Source organism: Chlorocebus sabaeus, chromosome 18 (assembly GCF_047675955.1).
Source record: "Chlorocebus sabaeus isolate Y175 chromosome 18, mChlSab1.0.hap1, whole genome shotgun sequence".
Lineage (NCBI taxonomy): Eukaryota > Metazoa > Chordata > Mammalia > Primates > Cercopithecidae > Chlorocebus > Chlorocebus sabaeus.
The window spans coordinates 58,659,420-58,677,472 of record NC_132921.1 but is presented as its reverse complement, the minus strand read 5'-3'; the positions used below and the strand labels follow the sequence as shown (position 1 = coordinate 58,677,472).

At 39.0% G+C, this 18,053-nt stretch overlaps 1 protein-coding gene and 1 non-coding gene across 5 annotated transcripts in view; one reads left to right on the top strand and one right to left on the bottom strand.

The window, feature by feature from the left end:
* OSBPL1A (oxysterol binding protein like 1A) overlaps positions 1-18,053 on the bottom strand; it is a 228,913-nt gene that overhangs the window by 50,556 nt on the left and 160,304 nt on the right. For all 4 annotated transcript variants that reach the window (XM_007974412.3, XM_037982433.2, XM_007974419.3 and 1 more), the window contains one exon: positions 16,655-16,811. In XM_007974412.3, the coding sequence (XP_007972603.3) occupies positions 16,655-16,811 (157 nt within the window). The remainder of the gene's footprint in view (positions 1-16,654; positions 16,812-18,053) is intronic.
* LOC119618641 (U6 spliceosomal RNA) lies at positions 9,898-10,002 on the top strand. The gene has a single exon (XR_005235017.1). It is a non-coding gene; the product is annotated as a U6 spliceosomal RNA (small nuclear RNA).

Here is an 18,053-nt window from a genome sequence, read left to right as displayed (position 1 = left end):
CTGAAACTATTCCAATCAATAGAAAAAGAGGGAATCCTCCCTAACTCATTTTATGAGGCCAACATCATCCTGATACCAAAGCCTGGCAGAGACACAACAAAAAAAGAGAATTTTAGACCAATATCCCTGATGAACATCGATGCAAAAATCCTCAATAAAATACTGGCAAACCGGATTCAGCAGCACATCAAAAAGCTTATCCACCATGATCAAGTGGGCTTCATCCCTGGGATGCAAGGCTGGTTCAACATTCGCAAATCAATAAACATAATCCAGCATATAAACAGAACCAAAGACAAGAACCACATCATTATCTCAATAGATGCAGAAAAGGCTTTTGACAAAATTCAACAGCCCTTCATGCTAAAAACGCTCAATAAATTCGGTATTGATGGAACGTACCTCAAAATCATAAGAGCTATTTATGACAAACCCACAGCCAATATCATACTGAATGGGCAAAAACTGGAAAAATTCCCTTTGAAAACTGGCACAAGACAGGGATGCCCTCTCTCACCACTCCTATTCAACATAGTGTTGGAAGTTCTGGCTAGGGCAATCAGGCAAGAGAAAGAAATCAAGGGGATTCAGTTAGGAAAAGAAGAAGTCAAATTGTCCCTGTTTGCAGACGACATGATTGTATATTTAGAAAACCCCATTGTCTCAGCCCAAAATCTCCTTAAGCTGATAAGCAACTTCAGCAAAGTCTCAGGATACAAAATTAATGTGCAAAAATCACAAGCATTCTTATACACCAGTGACAGTCAAACAGAGAGCCAAATCAGGAATGAACTTCCATTCACAATTGCTTCAAAGAGAATAAAATACCTAGGAATCCAACTTACAAGGGATGTAAAGGACCTCTTCAAGGAGAACTACAAACCACTGCTCAGTGAAATCAAAGAGGACACAAACAAATGGAAGAACATACCATGCTCATGGATAGGAAGAATCAATATCGTGAAAATGGCCATACTGCCCAAGGTAATTTATAGATTCAATGCCATCCCCATCAAGCTACCAATGAGCTTCTTCACAGAATTGGAAAAAACTGCTTTAAAGTTCATATGGAACCAAAAAAGAGCCCGCATCTCCAAGACAATCCTAAGTCAAAAGAACAAAGCTGGAGGCATCACGCTACCTGACTTCAAACTATACTACAAGGCTACAGTAACCAAAACAGCATGGTACTGGTACCAAAACAGAGATATAGACCAATGGAACAGAACAGAGTCCTCAGAAATAATACCACACATCTACAGCCATCTGATCTTTGACAAACCTGAGAGAAACAAGAAATGGGGAAAGGATTCCCTATTTAATAAATGGTGCTGGGAAAATTGGCTAGCCATAAGTAGAAAGCTGAAACTGGATCCTTTCCTTACTCCTTATACGAAAATTAATTCAAGATGGATTAGAGACTTAAATGTTAGACCTAATACCATAAAAATCCTAGAGGAAAACCTAGGTAGTACCATTCAGGACATAGGCATGGGCAAAGACTTCATGTCTAAAACACCAAAAGCAACGGCAGCAAAAGCCAAAATTGACAAATGGGATCTCATCAAACTAAAGAGCTTCTGCACAGCAAAAGAAACTACCATCAGAGTGAACAGGCAACCTACAGAATGGGAGAAAATTTTTGCAATCTACTCATCTGACAAAGGGCTAATATCCAGAACCTACAAAGAACTCAAACAAATTTACAAGAAAAAAACAAACAACCCCATCCAAAAGTGGGCAAAGGATATGAACAGACATTTCTCAAAAGAAGACATTCATACAGCCAACAGACACATGAAAAAATGCTCAGCATCACTGGCCATCAGAGAAATGCAAATCAAAACCACAATGAGATACCATCTCACACCAGTTAGAATGGCGATCATTAAAAAGTCAGGAAACAACAGGTGCTGGAGAGGATGTGGAGAAATAGGAACACTTTTACACTGTTGGTGGGATTGTAAACTAGTTCAACCATTATGGAAAACAGTATGGCGATTCCTCAAGGATCTAGAACTAGATGTACCATATGACCCAGCCATCCCATTACTGGGTATATACCCAAAGGATTATAAATTATGCTGCTATAAGGACACCTGCACACGTATGTTTATTGCAGCACTATTCACAATAGCAAAGACTTGGAATCAACCCAAATGTCCATCAGTGACAGATTGGATTAAGAAAATGTGGCACATATACACCATGGAATACTATGCAGCCATAAAAAAGGATGAGTTTGTATCCTTTGTAGGGACATGGATGCAGCTGGAAACCATCATTCTTAGCAAACTATCACAAGAACAGAAAACCAAACACCGCATGTTCTCACTCGTAGGTGGGAACTGAACAATGAGATCACTTGGACTCGGGAAGGGGAACATCACACACCGGGGCCTATCATGGGGAGGGGGGAGGGGGGAGGGATTGCATTGGGAGTTATACCTGATGTAAATGACGAGTTAATGGGTGCAGCACACCAACATGGCACAAGTATACATATGTAGCAAACCTGCACGTTGTGCACATGTACCCTACAACTTGAAGTTTAATAATAATAAATAAATTAAAAAAGAAAAAAAAAAAAAAAAAAGACTTCATGTCTAAAACACCAAAAGCAACGGCAGCAAAAGCCAAAATTGACAAATGGGATCTAATTAAACTAAAGAGCTTCTGCACAGCAAAAGAAACTACCATCAGAGTGAACAGGCAACCTACAGAATGGGAGAAAATTTTTGCAATCTACTCATCTGACAAAGGGCTAATATCCAGAACCTACAAAGAACTCAAACAAATTTACAAGAAAAAAACAAACAGCCCTGTCAAAAAGTGGGCAAAGGATATGAACAGACATTTCTCAAAAGAAGACATTCATACAGCCAACAGACACATGAAAAAATGCTCAGCATCACTGGCCATCAGAGAAATGCAAATCAAAACCACAATGAGATACCATCTCACACCAGTTAGAATGGCAATCATTAAAAAGTCAGGAAACAACAGGTGCTGGAGAGGATGTGGAGAAATAGGAACACTTTTACACTGTTGGTGGGACTGTAAACTAGTTCAACCATTATGGAAAACAGTATGGCGATTCCTCAAGGATCTAGAACTAGATGTACCATACGACCCAGACATCCCATTACTGGGTATATACCCAAAGGATTATAAATCATGCTGCTATAAAGACACATGCACACGTATGTTTATTGCGGCACTATCCACAACAGCAAAGACTTGGAATCAACCCAAATGTCCATCAGTGACAGACTGGATTAAGAAAATGTGGCACATATACACCATGGAATACTATGCAGCCATAAAAAAGGATGAGTTTGTGTCCTTTGTAGGGACATGGATGCAGCTGGAAACCATCATTCTTAGCAAACTATCACAAGAACAGAAAACCAAACACCGCATGTTCTCACTCATAGGTGGGAACTGAACAATGAGATCACTTGGACTCGGGAAGGGAAACATCACACACCGGGGCCTATCATGGGGAGGGGGGAGGGGGGAGGGATTGCATTGGGAGTTATACCTGATGTAAATGACGAGTTGATGGGTGCTGACGAGTTGATGGGTGCAGCACACCAACATGGCACAAGTATACATATGTAACAAACCTGCACATTATGCACATGTACCCTAGAACTTAAAGTATAATAATAAAAAAAAATTTGAAATAAATAAGATAGTTTGAAACAAATATGACCTTATTTTAATAAGATAGAATTCAAAAATTTCAACCAACACATTCATCTTTAGTAGTTCACCTGACTGCCTAAAAGTTCGATATGATTTTTCACATTCTCTTAACATTTAAATCTGAGAGTAAATACTGGGATTTAGTCACACAACTCTCAGAATCTCACCCTAAGTTGATGCAATTTGATTTTATCACAATGAAAATGATGCCCGCAAACAAGGGAGAAAATGTTTGCCCTCCAGAGGTGATAAGATTTATTCCACAGTCTTAAAAATACTATTATTTCTCAGTTGTGTACTATTAATTAAAACTTTAGTTGTAGGCCAGGCGTGGTGGCTCACATCTGTAATCCCCGCACTTTGGGAGGCCAAGGCGGGCGGATCACAAGTTCAGGAGATCGAGACCATCCTGGTTAACACGGTGAAACCTCGTCTCTACTAAAAATACAAAAACTTAGCCGGGCATGGCAGCGGGCGCCTGTAGTCCCAGCTACTCGGGAGGCTGAGGCAGAAGAATGGCGTGAACCCAGGAGGCGGAGCTTGCAGTGAGCTGAGATCCGGCCACTGCACTCCAGCCTGGGCGACAGAGCAAGACTCTGTCTCAAAAAAAAAAAAACAAAAAAACTTTAGTTGTAATGTATATGAAGATTCAAGACCTTCAAAGTTATATATGAAATACTTGATAAGTTTAATATACATAAATCAATAGAAAGTATCTAAAATTTACCTATAAAGTTTAATTCCTGAAATTTGCCTATCCCCATTTCAACAGAAGCAGAACTGAGGCTGGTCTTAAAGAGGCCAATCACTTAAAACTCTTCCTGCACGACCGTTATTATAATGCACCCTATACCTAGTTTCACGTTCGAATTCAGACAAAAACAGCCATCACAAAGTTCTCTCTGCATATCTAGAATGCCATTCTGAAGCCTAGTATAAAGGAGCACCATATCTTACAGCTTAGTCAGAGATGAGGGTGACTCAACAGCTGGGTATTTAACCTGCTGTTAGACCTCTCCAACTAAAATTAGCCTAGCATCTTAGAAGCAGGTCAGTACAAGTCTAAGACAAGAGCTCTAGGACTAGTCATATACCATTTTTAGTTACAAATCTTTAAAAAAATCCAATGACTTGGTTTCCTATTTTAAGTTTAATAATTTGATGTGGCCGGGCACAGTGGCTCACGCCTGTAATCCGAGCACTTTGGGAGGCCGAGGCAGGCGGATCACCTGAGCTCAGAAGTTGGAGACCAGCCTGGGCAACATAGTGAAATCCTGTCTCTACTAAAAATACAAAAAAATTAGCTGGGCGTGGTGGCGGGCGCCTGTAATCCCAGAAATCCCAGTTACTCAGAAGTTCAATGGCTTGAACCCAGAAGGCAGAGGTTGCAGTGAGCCAAGATTACACCACTGCACTCCAGGCTGGATGACAGAGTGGAACTGTCTCAAAATGATAATATTAATAATAAAATCTGACGTAATTATCTGATATTACTATTTAATTTTGCTAATATTTCCATAACTTCAGATTTTTCATTTTTGATCTTTTAGATTACTTATCTATAGTCTATGATTGCCACTTAACAAATCTGGCTCTACACAATAAAAAGGTTAGGGTGCTCTTGTTTTACAAGAGGTTTTACTTGTTTTGACTTTAATAAGTTAAAATCATATGTACACAATTTTAAAGCGATTTTCACAACGGATTTCTAAAATTTAGAATTCGTTGTCAAGCTTCAAGAATGCAGTACATTTTCTGTTTCTCAGTTTATTACCATAACTGAATTAACAGGAATGCTTACAGAATCTTCACATTTGAAAGCAAAAAGGAACTGATGAAAAATTATCTCTGAACCAGGCTTCTAGCTGACTAAGATGATGTCATTTTAGGCAGCTGGATTGCCTTACTATAGGCCTGTTTTGCAGTGTTCAGCACAGTCCTGAGGAAGGAAGGATGAAACAGAAAGGCCGACCTTAACCTAGGGATAAAGTCACTATTCTTTGCTCACCTTTATCTCTAAGAATAACTTAGATTTCATGCAACGAGTGCTGGAACAGATGGATGCGAAGTCATTGAAATTAAGTGAAAAGTGAGAGTAGATCATGGTCATTAGGACCTAAAGGAGATGGTCTGAACAACAGAGAGATTAATGCAATACATGGTGAATACTGCACAGATCAGAGCTACCTACTGTCCTTCCTAAAGGATTAACTAGGACTCCTGCAGTGTGGAGCTCTCTAAGGAGCAGAGAGGCTTCAAGGCGGTGAGCACACATCTTCTACTAACATCTCTCCACATTCCAAAAAGGATCCAAAGCTGTCCTATTACTGGTAATTTTGTTGTTTGGGGAGGGGAAAGAAGCTCATCCTGACTGTAATAGAAATCTCCTGGGCTCTCTATTGAGAAAGGTTCTGTCTCAGAACTTGAACCTCTCCAGCTGGATTAGGAGGCTAGTGGTAGCAGTAGGCGGTTTGGTGAGACCTCGAGTTCTCTACTAGAATGTAGGTTTGAACTTTTGATAAAAATTGTTGATCTTGAATGTAAGTCTGGAGCAAGGCTCTTTTTAATGGGCTGTATGTTATCTGGAACACTGCAGACAAGGATTTCTGATCACCAAAACACGGGTTTGGGGAAAACTGTGCAAAAAATACTTCACAACAAGAGAAGACAAAAAACGAAGCAGAGGTGGACTGAATAACAGAAGTGCCCTTCTGCAAATATGACTGTGTTGCTTTTCATGGCTCTGAACTTTCCAGACTAACTTCCTTTCAAACCACACCTACATTTTCAGAATAAATATAACAATTTGTTTGTGCTTTGCTTTAGCTATTTCCACAGCCTGATTTAACTTTGTTTGTAAATGATCCGAGATGCTTTTGACTGCTTACCATCAGAGGGACAGAATTTCTAGGAAGGGAGTTGAGTTTCTGGTTCCTTCCTGCTCTGTGATAATAACACATAATATCTCCAGGGTTCTCTGACATGTATGTTATTTTCCCATCTGTTTCCTTTTGGATTGCTCTAAGCATAGTAAAATACCTGTACTGCATAGGACTGCATTCTTCCCCTTTCCTAAAGCAGGTTTTTTTCCTGCTGAGAAAGATTACACTTTATCCTAAAACATACAATCAGATCTGAAATTTACTACAGTAAAATGGGCAATTTATGCTAAATTTCAAATTCTGGCTGAACACTGTGCTGTATCAACATGATACAACAGCAGATTATAGCCCAGACAATGAGAACATACCACATTTTATGCAATCAATGTGTTTTGAAGAGTTGTATATAAACCAAATTTTTCTGAAGATTATAAAGCACAAGGCAAACCAACCAACCAACCTTTAAAGGATCTGTGTGGTTTTTAAAACAATCACTTCCTTAATTTATTTACCTTGCAATTTATTATTATTATATATGGTGTTTTCTGAAAGAGGAAAATTCCTCCTAAGCTACCAAGCAAAGCAAATAATACCAAAGAACTCTGTGTCCCCTGAGGCGATTTTCTCCTTTAAGCAAAATTTAGATTGGCACAGCTCCAAAGGAAAACAGATACTTCAGTGTATTTGTAGAGACCAAATCCCTTAAGTCACCAGAAGTCAAGACACCCAATCTATGATTTATTAGAAGATGTGAGCAGAATAAACAGGGTAAGGCAGACCATTAAAAGGCTATGTTACTGTGAAAGGCATTTCCTAGGCACTCAAAATCTTGTGTTTATGTGTGTTGGGAGTGGCAGGGTTGGGGGAAGAGGGTACATCTTTGGATAAATAGATCGAGATGTCAAGCAAGAATATACATTTTAATAAATATTTAACTGCCTCTTTCTGTTGACATTCTGAGGATTATGTTTATAAAGTAAATTTGAAATAGAAATTGGATATTTACCTAAGATACTGAAAAAGTCTAGGAATCAAAAGGAGAAAATAATGAGACTTCTGAATGGTGAAAGCAGTATCAAGGGGCCCAGGAATAAATAACAGAGCTTACAGTCTCTCTTCACCTCTTGTTTACATTTGACAATGTAACTTTACAACCAGCTTTGTGGAGACCAGACACACCTGTGTATTCTCAGTAAACTGAAAAACCAGCCAAGTGAGTTGGCTCACACCTGTAATCCCAGCACTTCAGGAGGCCAAGGCGGGCGGATTGCCTGAGCTCAGGAGTTCAAGACCAGCCTGGGCAACACAGTGAAACCCTGTCTTTACTAAAATACAAAAAAATTAGCCGGGTGTGGTGGTGTGTGCCTGTAGTCCCAGCTACTTGGGAGGTTGAGGCAGGAGAATTCTTGAACCCGGGAGGCAGAGGTTGCAGTGAGCCGAGATTGCACCACTGCACTCCAGCCCTGGCGACAGAGCGAGACTGTGTCTCCAAAAAAAAAAAAAAGAAAGAAAGAAAAACCATGTTCGTGGATTTTAAAAATATGGGCAATGTTTCTTATTTCACATTTACCAATAGAAAACAATGTTATTCTAAGATCAGTACTTTCATTTCAACTACCTCTTTCTTAAATTCCAGTTTCAAGGGACAATATAAACTTCCAAAACTCAAAGGTCTTTTCATATAAATTAAAAAGAAGGACAAAAACCATTTTATTTACCCATTTTTGCTTAGGGTTCATCAGCTATTTTGTTTTTTAAAAAGGGGAGGAAAGGTTTCACCTCTCTTCGAGGAATAAGACTACAAACAACTGTCAATACAGTAGCAATGAACATCCTTACCACTCAGATTGTTATTTCTAAATAATATTTCCCACTAAAATGAAAGATGGCTCCTTAGAAAAACAGCTGACTCTATGTCTGGGGCAGGAAACAAACGATATAAGCCTGAAATATTTTTTTTCTTATCAGAAAGCAAGGCAGCTATCAAAGACAGTGAAGTTACTGCCTACAAAAATTACAACTAAAAAAAAAAAAAAATTACCAAAGAAACCAACAAAGGTCTTGTCAGATGGACACAGAAGCCAACCCAGAGGGGCTTACTCTGACCAAAGAGGGGGAAAGATACTGTAATAGATTTAAACAAATCCAATTCATGGGCTCATATATCACCTTTGTAGGATGCTAGGGAACCAACATATAGATCATTTTGTAAGGAGGTACTAGGAAGTTCTTCTTTATTTCTTGAGACGAGTTTTGCTCTTTTTTTTTTCTTTTTTGAGACAGAGTCCTGCTCTGTCGCTCAGGCTGGAGTGCAGTGGTGTGATCTCAGCTCACAGCAACCTCCACTTCCTGAGTTCAAGCAATTCTCCTGCCTCAGCCTAGTTGAGCATAGTTGATATTACAGGCACCCACCACCATACCCAGCTAATTTTTGCATTTTTAGTAGAGACGGAGTTTCACCATGTTGGCCAACTGGTCTCAAACTCCTGGCTGGCTTCAAGTGATACACTTGCCTCTGCCTCCCAAAGTGCTGGGATTACAGGTGTGAGCCACTGTACCCGGTCGGAAGCTCTTCTTTATAGATTTTCAGCTAATAAATGTAGAAGGAATGACAGAATTGAAAGACTACTGTTTTGTAGCACCTAAAGAAATAAGGATGAAGACAATGATCAACACTAAACCATTAGGTGAAAGATGGTCAGGCGACTTTATAACGGATGTGTCAGATTATCAATGACTAAACCCAAGAATCAATCTCAACATCACAGAAAGAAGAGAATCAGAGAGCAGATGCTGTCTGACTGATGTCATAGGAAGTACCTGTGGTTTGTGTGCCTATGAATTTTGTGCTAAAAAACTGAAACATAAATCTGGCCACACTTCTGTAAATAACCATCAGTCCACAGGAAATTCAGGAGTAAAAGAACACGTGGAATGATACCCCAGGAATACAACCGGAAATATCCAGATGGTAGAATACTCTACAGAACAAATGACCAGGTTCCTTGAAAAATAAATGGCAAGAAAAAATGGGGGAGGGAAAAGGAAATTCAGAGTAAAATGACTTAAAAGACATATAAAACAAAGGCAGTATGTAGAACTTTGGGATCCAATTACTAAATACCATTTTGGATCCAATTACTAAATGACATTTACAAGACAATCGAGAAAATGTAAATATGAACTAAACATTTGATGATAATTAAGAAATTATTATTTATGCATAATAGTACTGTGGTTTAGAGGCAAAAAAGACTCCCACTGTTTTAGAGACACATACTGAGTTATTTAAAAGATGAAATGAGTGCTTGCTTTGGCAACACATATACTAAACACTGGAATGATATGAAGATTAGCATGGCCCCTGAACAAGGATAACATGCAAATTCATGAAGTGTCCCATATTTTTTGTAGAAATCAGTTCAAGTAATCTACTGTACAACATGGTTTTTGTTTTGTTTTTTTGAGACGGAGTCTCGCTCTGTCACCCAGGCTAGAGTGCAGTGGGGTGCTTTCGGCTCACTGCAACCTCTGCCTCCCGGGTTCAAGAGATTCTCTTGCCTCAGCCTCCTAAGTAGCTGGGATTACAGGCATGCGCTACCACACCTGGCTAATTTTTGTGTTTTTTGGTAGAGATGGGGGTTTCACTATGTTGGCCAGGCTGGTATCGAACTCTTGACCTCAGGTGATCCACCCACCTTGGTCTCCCAAAATGCTGGGATTACAGGTGTGAGCCACGCCACCATGCCTGGCCCAACATAGTGACTATAGTTACTAACAATGTATTATATACTTTGTTAAAAATCACTAAAGAGAGTAGAGATTAAAGCGTTCTCACCATAAAAAATAAGCATGTGAGGTATGCATATATTAGCTCGATTCATCCATTATACAATGTGCAGTATACATATTTCAAAACACCATGTTGTACACTACAAATACGCAATTTTTGTTCGTTAAAAAGCTATGTTCTTAAAAAGAATAAAGATAAAATGGTATAGCTTGGATTTGCTTTAAAATTATAGGAGGCCGAGAACAGTGGCTCATGCCTGTAATCCCAGCACTTTCGGAAGTCAAGGTGGGAGAATCTCTTGAGGCTGGGGGTTCAAGACCAGCCTGGGTAACATAGCAAGACCCCATCTCCGAAAAAAAACATTTAATTAGCCAGGCATGCTAGTGACGTCTGAAGTCACAGCTACTCAAGAGGCTGAGGTGGGAGGATCACCTGAGACCCAAGGAGGCTGAGGCTGCAGTAAGCTATAATCACACCACTGTACTCCAGCCTGGGCAATGGGGTGAGACCCTGTCTCACAACGAATAAAAATAAACTGAAACATTGATATGGTGGTTTATAGATGAAACCAAGTTGGGCACATGGTAAATGTTGAGGCTGAATGATGGGAATCAAGGGTTCATTATATTATTCTACTTGTAGGCATGTTTGAAAATTTCCATAATAAAAAGTTTTAGAAATGGGATTTTTCACCTGAAAATATTTCTTATTTATCTTCATATATAAGTTTCTTAGCTCTTTGCTAGTTGGTTGATTTAAGCATAGCCTTACAGATTATGGCTGCCCTAGAGAACTGCTCTCATTCACCCACAAGAGTCACTCATCGAGAGTAGATGAGAACAAGCGCTTGGAGTCTGCTGAAAATATGTCTCACCATCATTTGCTTAGAAAATGCTAGAACTGGAAGCAACTTTGGGGTTTTCCAACTGAATTTTAAAGAGTCTCAGCCCATCTCCAAAAGAGCAACTCACATCTGCTCTTTACACTAGGGCAGGACGAGGTGAATGTTCTGAGGAAAGATGCCTCACAGTTTCCCAGAGTAATTCCTGGCAATAAGCTGGCAACTCAACTTGGCTTTGTGAAGGTAATTCTCATGAATCTACACTCACGCTGCCTTGTTTCTTCTTCCTAACATACTTGAAGTGACCCCATGGCCTAGCAGCTTATTAGTCCTGGATGAGGTTTTCAAATAGGAGCCCTGTTTGCTGGATAACCACTCTAGTCTCCTCCTGCCAGGTTGGCACTCCCTCTCATTTGTTACGTCTCCAAAAGCACTTTTGTGGGAGAGATGGATGTCACATGTAATGAGAGTGGTCTGCTGGTTTTTAGTCCTCTGCTTCAGCTGCTGCCATTCAACTTGCCAATCTGTTCCAGGTGTCCAATCTCCACTAGCCTCTGATGACAGACACCTGCCAAGGCAGGACTGCCAACAGTCCGCCTACACCACAGCACAGTGGGGCCTTGGCTGACCTCCATGCCTTTTAGAGTACCAAGCATCCTCTTCCTTTACTATTCCTCTGCAAGCTCCTCATTGCCTGCTCCTTGGTCCCTCGTTCTCTTTTCTCTCTTGGGAGAGCTGAGATAGGCTTGTGTCCAGCTTGTGAAAGAGGTGGGCCCCACAGCAGAGCTGCTTGTGCTTCTAGTGATGCTACTCATTCTTTTTATTGCAACCCTCTACTTTCCAGGACAAGTACTCTAGGCAGGGAGTGGGCAAATAAAAGGAAAGCACAGGCTCCCATTGTTCTGGGAACTACTGTTCCCTCCAGCCCCCAGCCCTCACCACAAATCTGGCTCATTCTGGGCAGGGCTCTTGCTCTTTCCCTTACTGCTCCTGGGTTCTCTGAAAATCAAAGGTGTAGCTTAAGTGCTCCTGGTCACTACATGATGAGGAATTACCCCAAATATTTCCTGATAGACAAGGATGTTTTTCTACCCAGGGCACCAGAGGATATCTGGGTGGGGTGACTTGTTACTAACTCTATTCCCCGATCTAATGAATTCTGAGCCCAGATCATCTATCCCATATCTTTAGGAAGTGAGATTTTGTTTGGATTTGGTTTTTTTTCAGACAGAGTCTCGCTTTGCCACCCAGGCTGGCGTACAATGGCATGATCTTGGCTCACTGCAACCTCAGCCTCCTGAGCAGCTGGGACTACAGGCAAGTGCCACCACACTCAGCTAATTTTTGTATTTGTAGTAGAAATGGGGTTTTGTCACATTGGCCAGGCTAGTCTCGAACTCCTGGCCTCAAGTGATCCACCCGCCTCGGCCTCTCAAAGTACTGGGATTACAGGCATGAGTCACCGTGCCTGTCCTAGGGAATGAGGTTTTAAAACCAAGGTGGTTTTATTCTAGTGATTAAATGTTTTCATGTTAAATAATTTTTATTTACCGCTAACAATATTTTCTCAACATAATCTTACTTCCTGGAAGGTATTTTCTTAGCTTACGTTTTTTCAGGCTCTTTGTTTACCTTCAATTCCTCGTTGAATTCCTTGTGTAAATGATTCGTGTGCAGTGACAACTGTTATATTACACTCCCCTTCCCTGCAGCTAAGAACTAGAATCTAAAGCAATCAGAAGGGTGAATCAACTAAGCAATCACCTGGGGTCCTAATCTACCATCTCAACAAAATAAACCTCTCAGGTTCTTAGCCACATTTACTACAGAAGGCTTTATTCAAGCTAATCAAGTGCAAGTATAGAATCAGATGAAAAAAAGTCCCTATCATATTTCTGTTATAAAAGATCCTTCCCTATCTCAAACTTGTAAAGGTATTTTACATTTTCTTCCAAAGTATTTAAGTTTTGAACTTCCACATTTAAGTGTTTGATTCATCTAGAACCTGTATTTACGTTTATGAAACAGAGATCCATTTTCTTTTTTTCTTCCATATTAAATGATTATCCAAGCACAATTTACCAAACCATCTATTCTTTCCGTTGCTCATCTGCTATGCTATAGCTCTATTACATATACCAGGACAATGAATTTTCCTTTTCAATAAATTTTCTCTCTTTCAGAAAGTTTTATTATTACATTCTTTTTTTTCCCCAAGACTTATTCCTAGGTATGTGACTTTTTAAAAGCTACCGTAAATATATTCTCCCTCTTTTAATTGTAGTTTCTGTCTGTTGATGGTCCACGGAAATGTAATTGGCTGATTTATACACAGCAGCCTAGCCAACCTTTCTTACTCTAATAACTTCTACAAGTTTTCTATGGAGACAATGTCATCTAAGTTTTATGTGTATGTGTCTGGGTGTGGCCTCCAAATACTACTGAATAAAAAAGATGACAGCAGGCACCTTATTCCTGATAAGAACTGTTTTAATACGCTATTATCAAGTAGTTTAAGTTTTAACCAGATTAAGTTTTCTTTTATTTGTGATTTGTTAATGTATGTATCGATCATTTTGAATAACTGTTTAATTTTGTTGAAATGTTTAAAATCTATTAGGTTGACCATATGGTTTACTCCTTTAATCTATTCATGTTAATATAATGAATAACATTTACAGAATCATAACATGGATCCAACATTTTCAGATTCTGACTAATTTGCTTTTTGTTATTATCATTTACACTGTATCTGGAGGCAAGGTTGAAGTAAATATCAGTATCTTTACCACATATAATAAGTTTGGTAATACTGCTAACAAGTGAGAAGCTTAGAGTTCAAGATAAACATAATAAATTAGGCCCAATTGCTGAGAATTGCTCCATGGAATGTGGCCAAGATGGCAATAAGCTCTGTAAATACAAATCTGACTACAGTACGGTGTCGGCTAATTTTCCACAAAGCAACTAGATATTTTCTGGAAAAAAGTACCACAGAAATGAAGGTGGTGAGATTTTAACAGCTTCCACATTAAACTTCTGTTGCACAAATGGTTCTACGGCTAAAAAAGAAAATAATGGTTGAAAATGCTTGTTCTATTTTATAAGGAAAAGTTAAGCTGGGATTTAATACTTTCTATGTGAACTACAATTTATAATATGCTCTTTTCTCATTTAAAAAAACACACATGTCTCTCTTTAAAAAATAGTTTACAATCCATATGTTTCCCATGTCTCCCTAAATTTATATATTTTCCAGGGGGTACTACTGGTGGTATGGGGTGAGGGAGAAATGCAAGGTTTCTATGGGAAAGTTAAATAAATAGTAAGAAAATTATTTTTTTAATAGTAAGGAAAATAGAAATCTAAGACAAGGTCAAATACAATTTTCACATGAATCTTAAAGATAAAACACAAGACTTCAAATAAATTTTTTGGTCACTTCGGGCTGATCCCCCAGGTCATGTAGCAACATATGCCTGTTTGTCTAAAACATAACCCAAACTACTATGAATATAAATTATTCTTGCTATCAATATAAAAACTTGTCTATTATAATCACAGATTATTTATTATGCAATGTAGGGTGCAGGCAAGAGGGATTTGATAGCACTCAATACTCTTGCTTCCTATTCTAAAATTAAACTTTTAAATTATCTGTAGCATATGCTCTATTTATTTGATTAGGGAAGAACTTTAAGAAAAAAGGTTTTAAAAATCTCCTATGAAAGCTACTTTTTAAAAACAGGAAATTATGTTTTCCCACATATTACACTCCTGACAATTTCCTAAGTTTTCCTCTTTCACTTTGAATAACTGAAGAACGTCATATTACATTTATAGGTTTAATAAGTTGCATCTCAGTTATCAGTTACACTTTTCTGGTTAGGTCACCTACTTGCATTTCTTTGTAGTCTTCCTTAGTGACCTGTCCTGATTGCATTTGTTTTTGAAAGTTTAATCTCATCTTAACTTTCACATTTGCACCATTCTGGGTTTGACTTTAGAACATGGAATATACGAATATGGTATAATATAATTCTGTCAAATGCAAAATAACTACCGTCATGACGATAGCACACATACAAAAGAACTACTGGGCCCTGACAAGCAATAAAGAAATCCCCTGTAGCTACAGCAGAGGACAGCATCTAAACACAATGCTTTTTCTGATATTAGTAATACTGAATATCTGCATGCTTCTTTGAACTTCCCAAAGATTTCACCTGTGTTCTCACCAGACTGGCATGGTGTATGTGTTAAATAGTTAAAGACTGTCTTCTCTTTAGAGATTGGTAGGTCTGCCACGTTTACTGGTAAGTATTTCATGTCTTAAATAGAATTTTGAACTCCAAAGAAACTGACAGTAAACTACAGAGGGAGTCAAGAAAGACATTCACTGCTGGACACAGAATTTGCGATTATAAGCATGTTGAGAGGACAACCTCTAACCCAACGAAAGAAAACTCTGTTTTGATCTAGTTGGTTACCTAAAACTCACTGATCTTTTAAAAATGAATACAAACTGAGACATTTTGCTAACAAAGAGAAAACATACACAAGCCAGTGAAGTGATGCATGCGTTTTTCTCCTAGAACAATAGTCAAAACCAGTTGTGGCCAGAATCATGGTACAGAATTGGAATCAGAGTTACACGACCTACAAATATTAAACAAAAAACTATTTTCCAGAAATTACCACTAATAACTCTTTACCCAAAAAGTAATTTTTACAATGATAACAGGATATATCTTTCACTGATCATTTTGTAAAATATTTTACTATACGAACACTAGCACACATATACACCGCTGTCTCTGTAAACTTGGGCTGAAATCAGAGAACTGTGGGTATCTATTACATCTCATTAATTTGGGACAATCTCTAGGACTAAGCCATCAAGGGGATAAAAACATACTCATGTTATTAGACAGTATAAAACGGGCGTGTTCAGCAAGTCCTGGGTATTAATAAATGTCTTTGTTTAAATTTAACTAAACTGCATCAATAGGCTGGCAATATCGCCACTCATTCTTAATAAAACCAACTGGAAGATCAAATGGCCAGAAACTAAAATAGCAATGGAAGGCAGACTCATAAAAGATGTATGATGAGAAAGGGTGCATAGGATCAGTTTCAACAGGTAGTTCTGAATAACCTTTCTAAATCACCAACTAAAGGATTTGTATGCCCCTCTAAGAACATGGTCGCTAAACCCAAGTTTTGTGCTCTGTTCCTACAATTACAGATGATTCTCTTAAATGGATAGAGGAAAAAGTATGTAAGTTAAACGCTTTCTTTGAGGTGATATAGCAATATAAATCCCCTACGTGGGGACAAATGAAGACAGGGCATACATTCCTTTATGAGTCCAAATGTACTTTATCGTAAAAAGGCAGCAGTGACAACTGTCAGAGGCAATCCTACCTATGTTTCTTGATGCCATTGGAGAGAGCGTCTCCGCCACCACAGTCTTTTTCTTCGGACATTCTGTGTCTTCTACTGCCCAAATGCTCTCCTTCCTCTTCAAAGGAGTGTGCTGTCACTGCTTCCAGTCTACTCAGGGACCGTTCGGACTCGGAATCTGTGGCAGAGCAGGTTCATAGTTAATGAATTGAACTTGGGTGTGAGGCTTCGGTAACAATGGATCCCTCCCTTCATGCCTCAGGCTTTGAAACCTAAGCAGCCTACTTTGTCCCTCAACAATCCGTCCGTTAACTACCTCCTCAGGGATTTCACAGAACCTCCACCCAATATAAGGCTGAAGTGGATTTATCAAACAGATGTACACTTATATAAGCTTACAAGTAAACAGATCTTACACAGTAAAAACATCTCCAAAGATTATCCAGTTCTTTATGAAATCATATTCAGTGGTTGCCCCCAAAATTTCCACCTCTTTCTTCCCTCACAAAGCATCTTAAGTATAACTTCCGAAAAATTTTTAATTTTTAAAACTCATGTATAATGAAAAAACTGTAGTAGCTGGTGTCCTTATGAGAAGTGTAAATTACATCCAATACTGTAGACATAAAAGCAAAGTAATTTTAAAATACTTTAAAAAGGTCGGGTCAGTGGCTCACACCTGTAATCCCAGCACCATGGAAGGCTGGGGTGGGAGGACTGATTGAGGACAGGAGTTCAAGACCAGCCTGGGCAAGATAGCAAGACCTCATCTCTACAAAAAGTTTAAAAAAAGAAAAAATAACAGTCAGGTATGGTGGTGTGCACCTGTAGTCCCAGCTACTGGGGAGGCTGAGGCAGGAAGACCGCTTGAGGACAGGAGTTGAGACTGCAGTAACCTATGATCCCACTACTGCACTCCAGCCTGGGCAGAGTGAGACCCTGTCTCTATACAAAAATAAATACAATATTTTTAAGAATACCTTTTCCAGGATGATAATATTTAAATTCTCAAGGACAAAGCCTGAAGCATCCCTATATTAATTGTCAGGCAGGCATTCTTAGGATGGAAAAGTCACATTTCCAGTTGGCTATATATTCAGAGTGGTGCCATCTGCCAGTCTGGGAGGAAGACAATGCATTTTTGTACATGAAAGTAGAGTTTCCAGGCACCTTTACATTCTTCATCTCTTTTGAGCATCACAAGGATGCTTTAGTGGAGGTAAGGTGGGACAATGTGATTATTAACAAGTGTACTAACGGTCTCTCATGGCTTGTGAGTGGGCAAGACATGATTTGAACCCAGGTTTTCTGACTCCTTGTTTAATGTTTTATGTATTTTGGCTCAAAACAGCAGTCACTCTGTCTCCATTAAACTTTAAATGGTGCTTGAGTCTTTTATTAAAATGGAAATTCACAATGA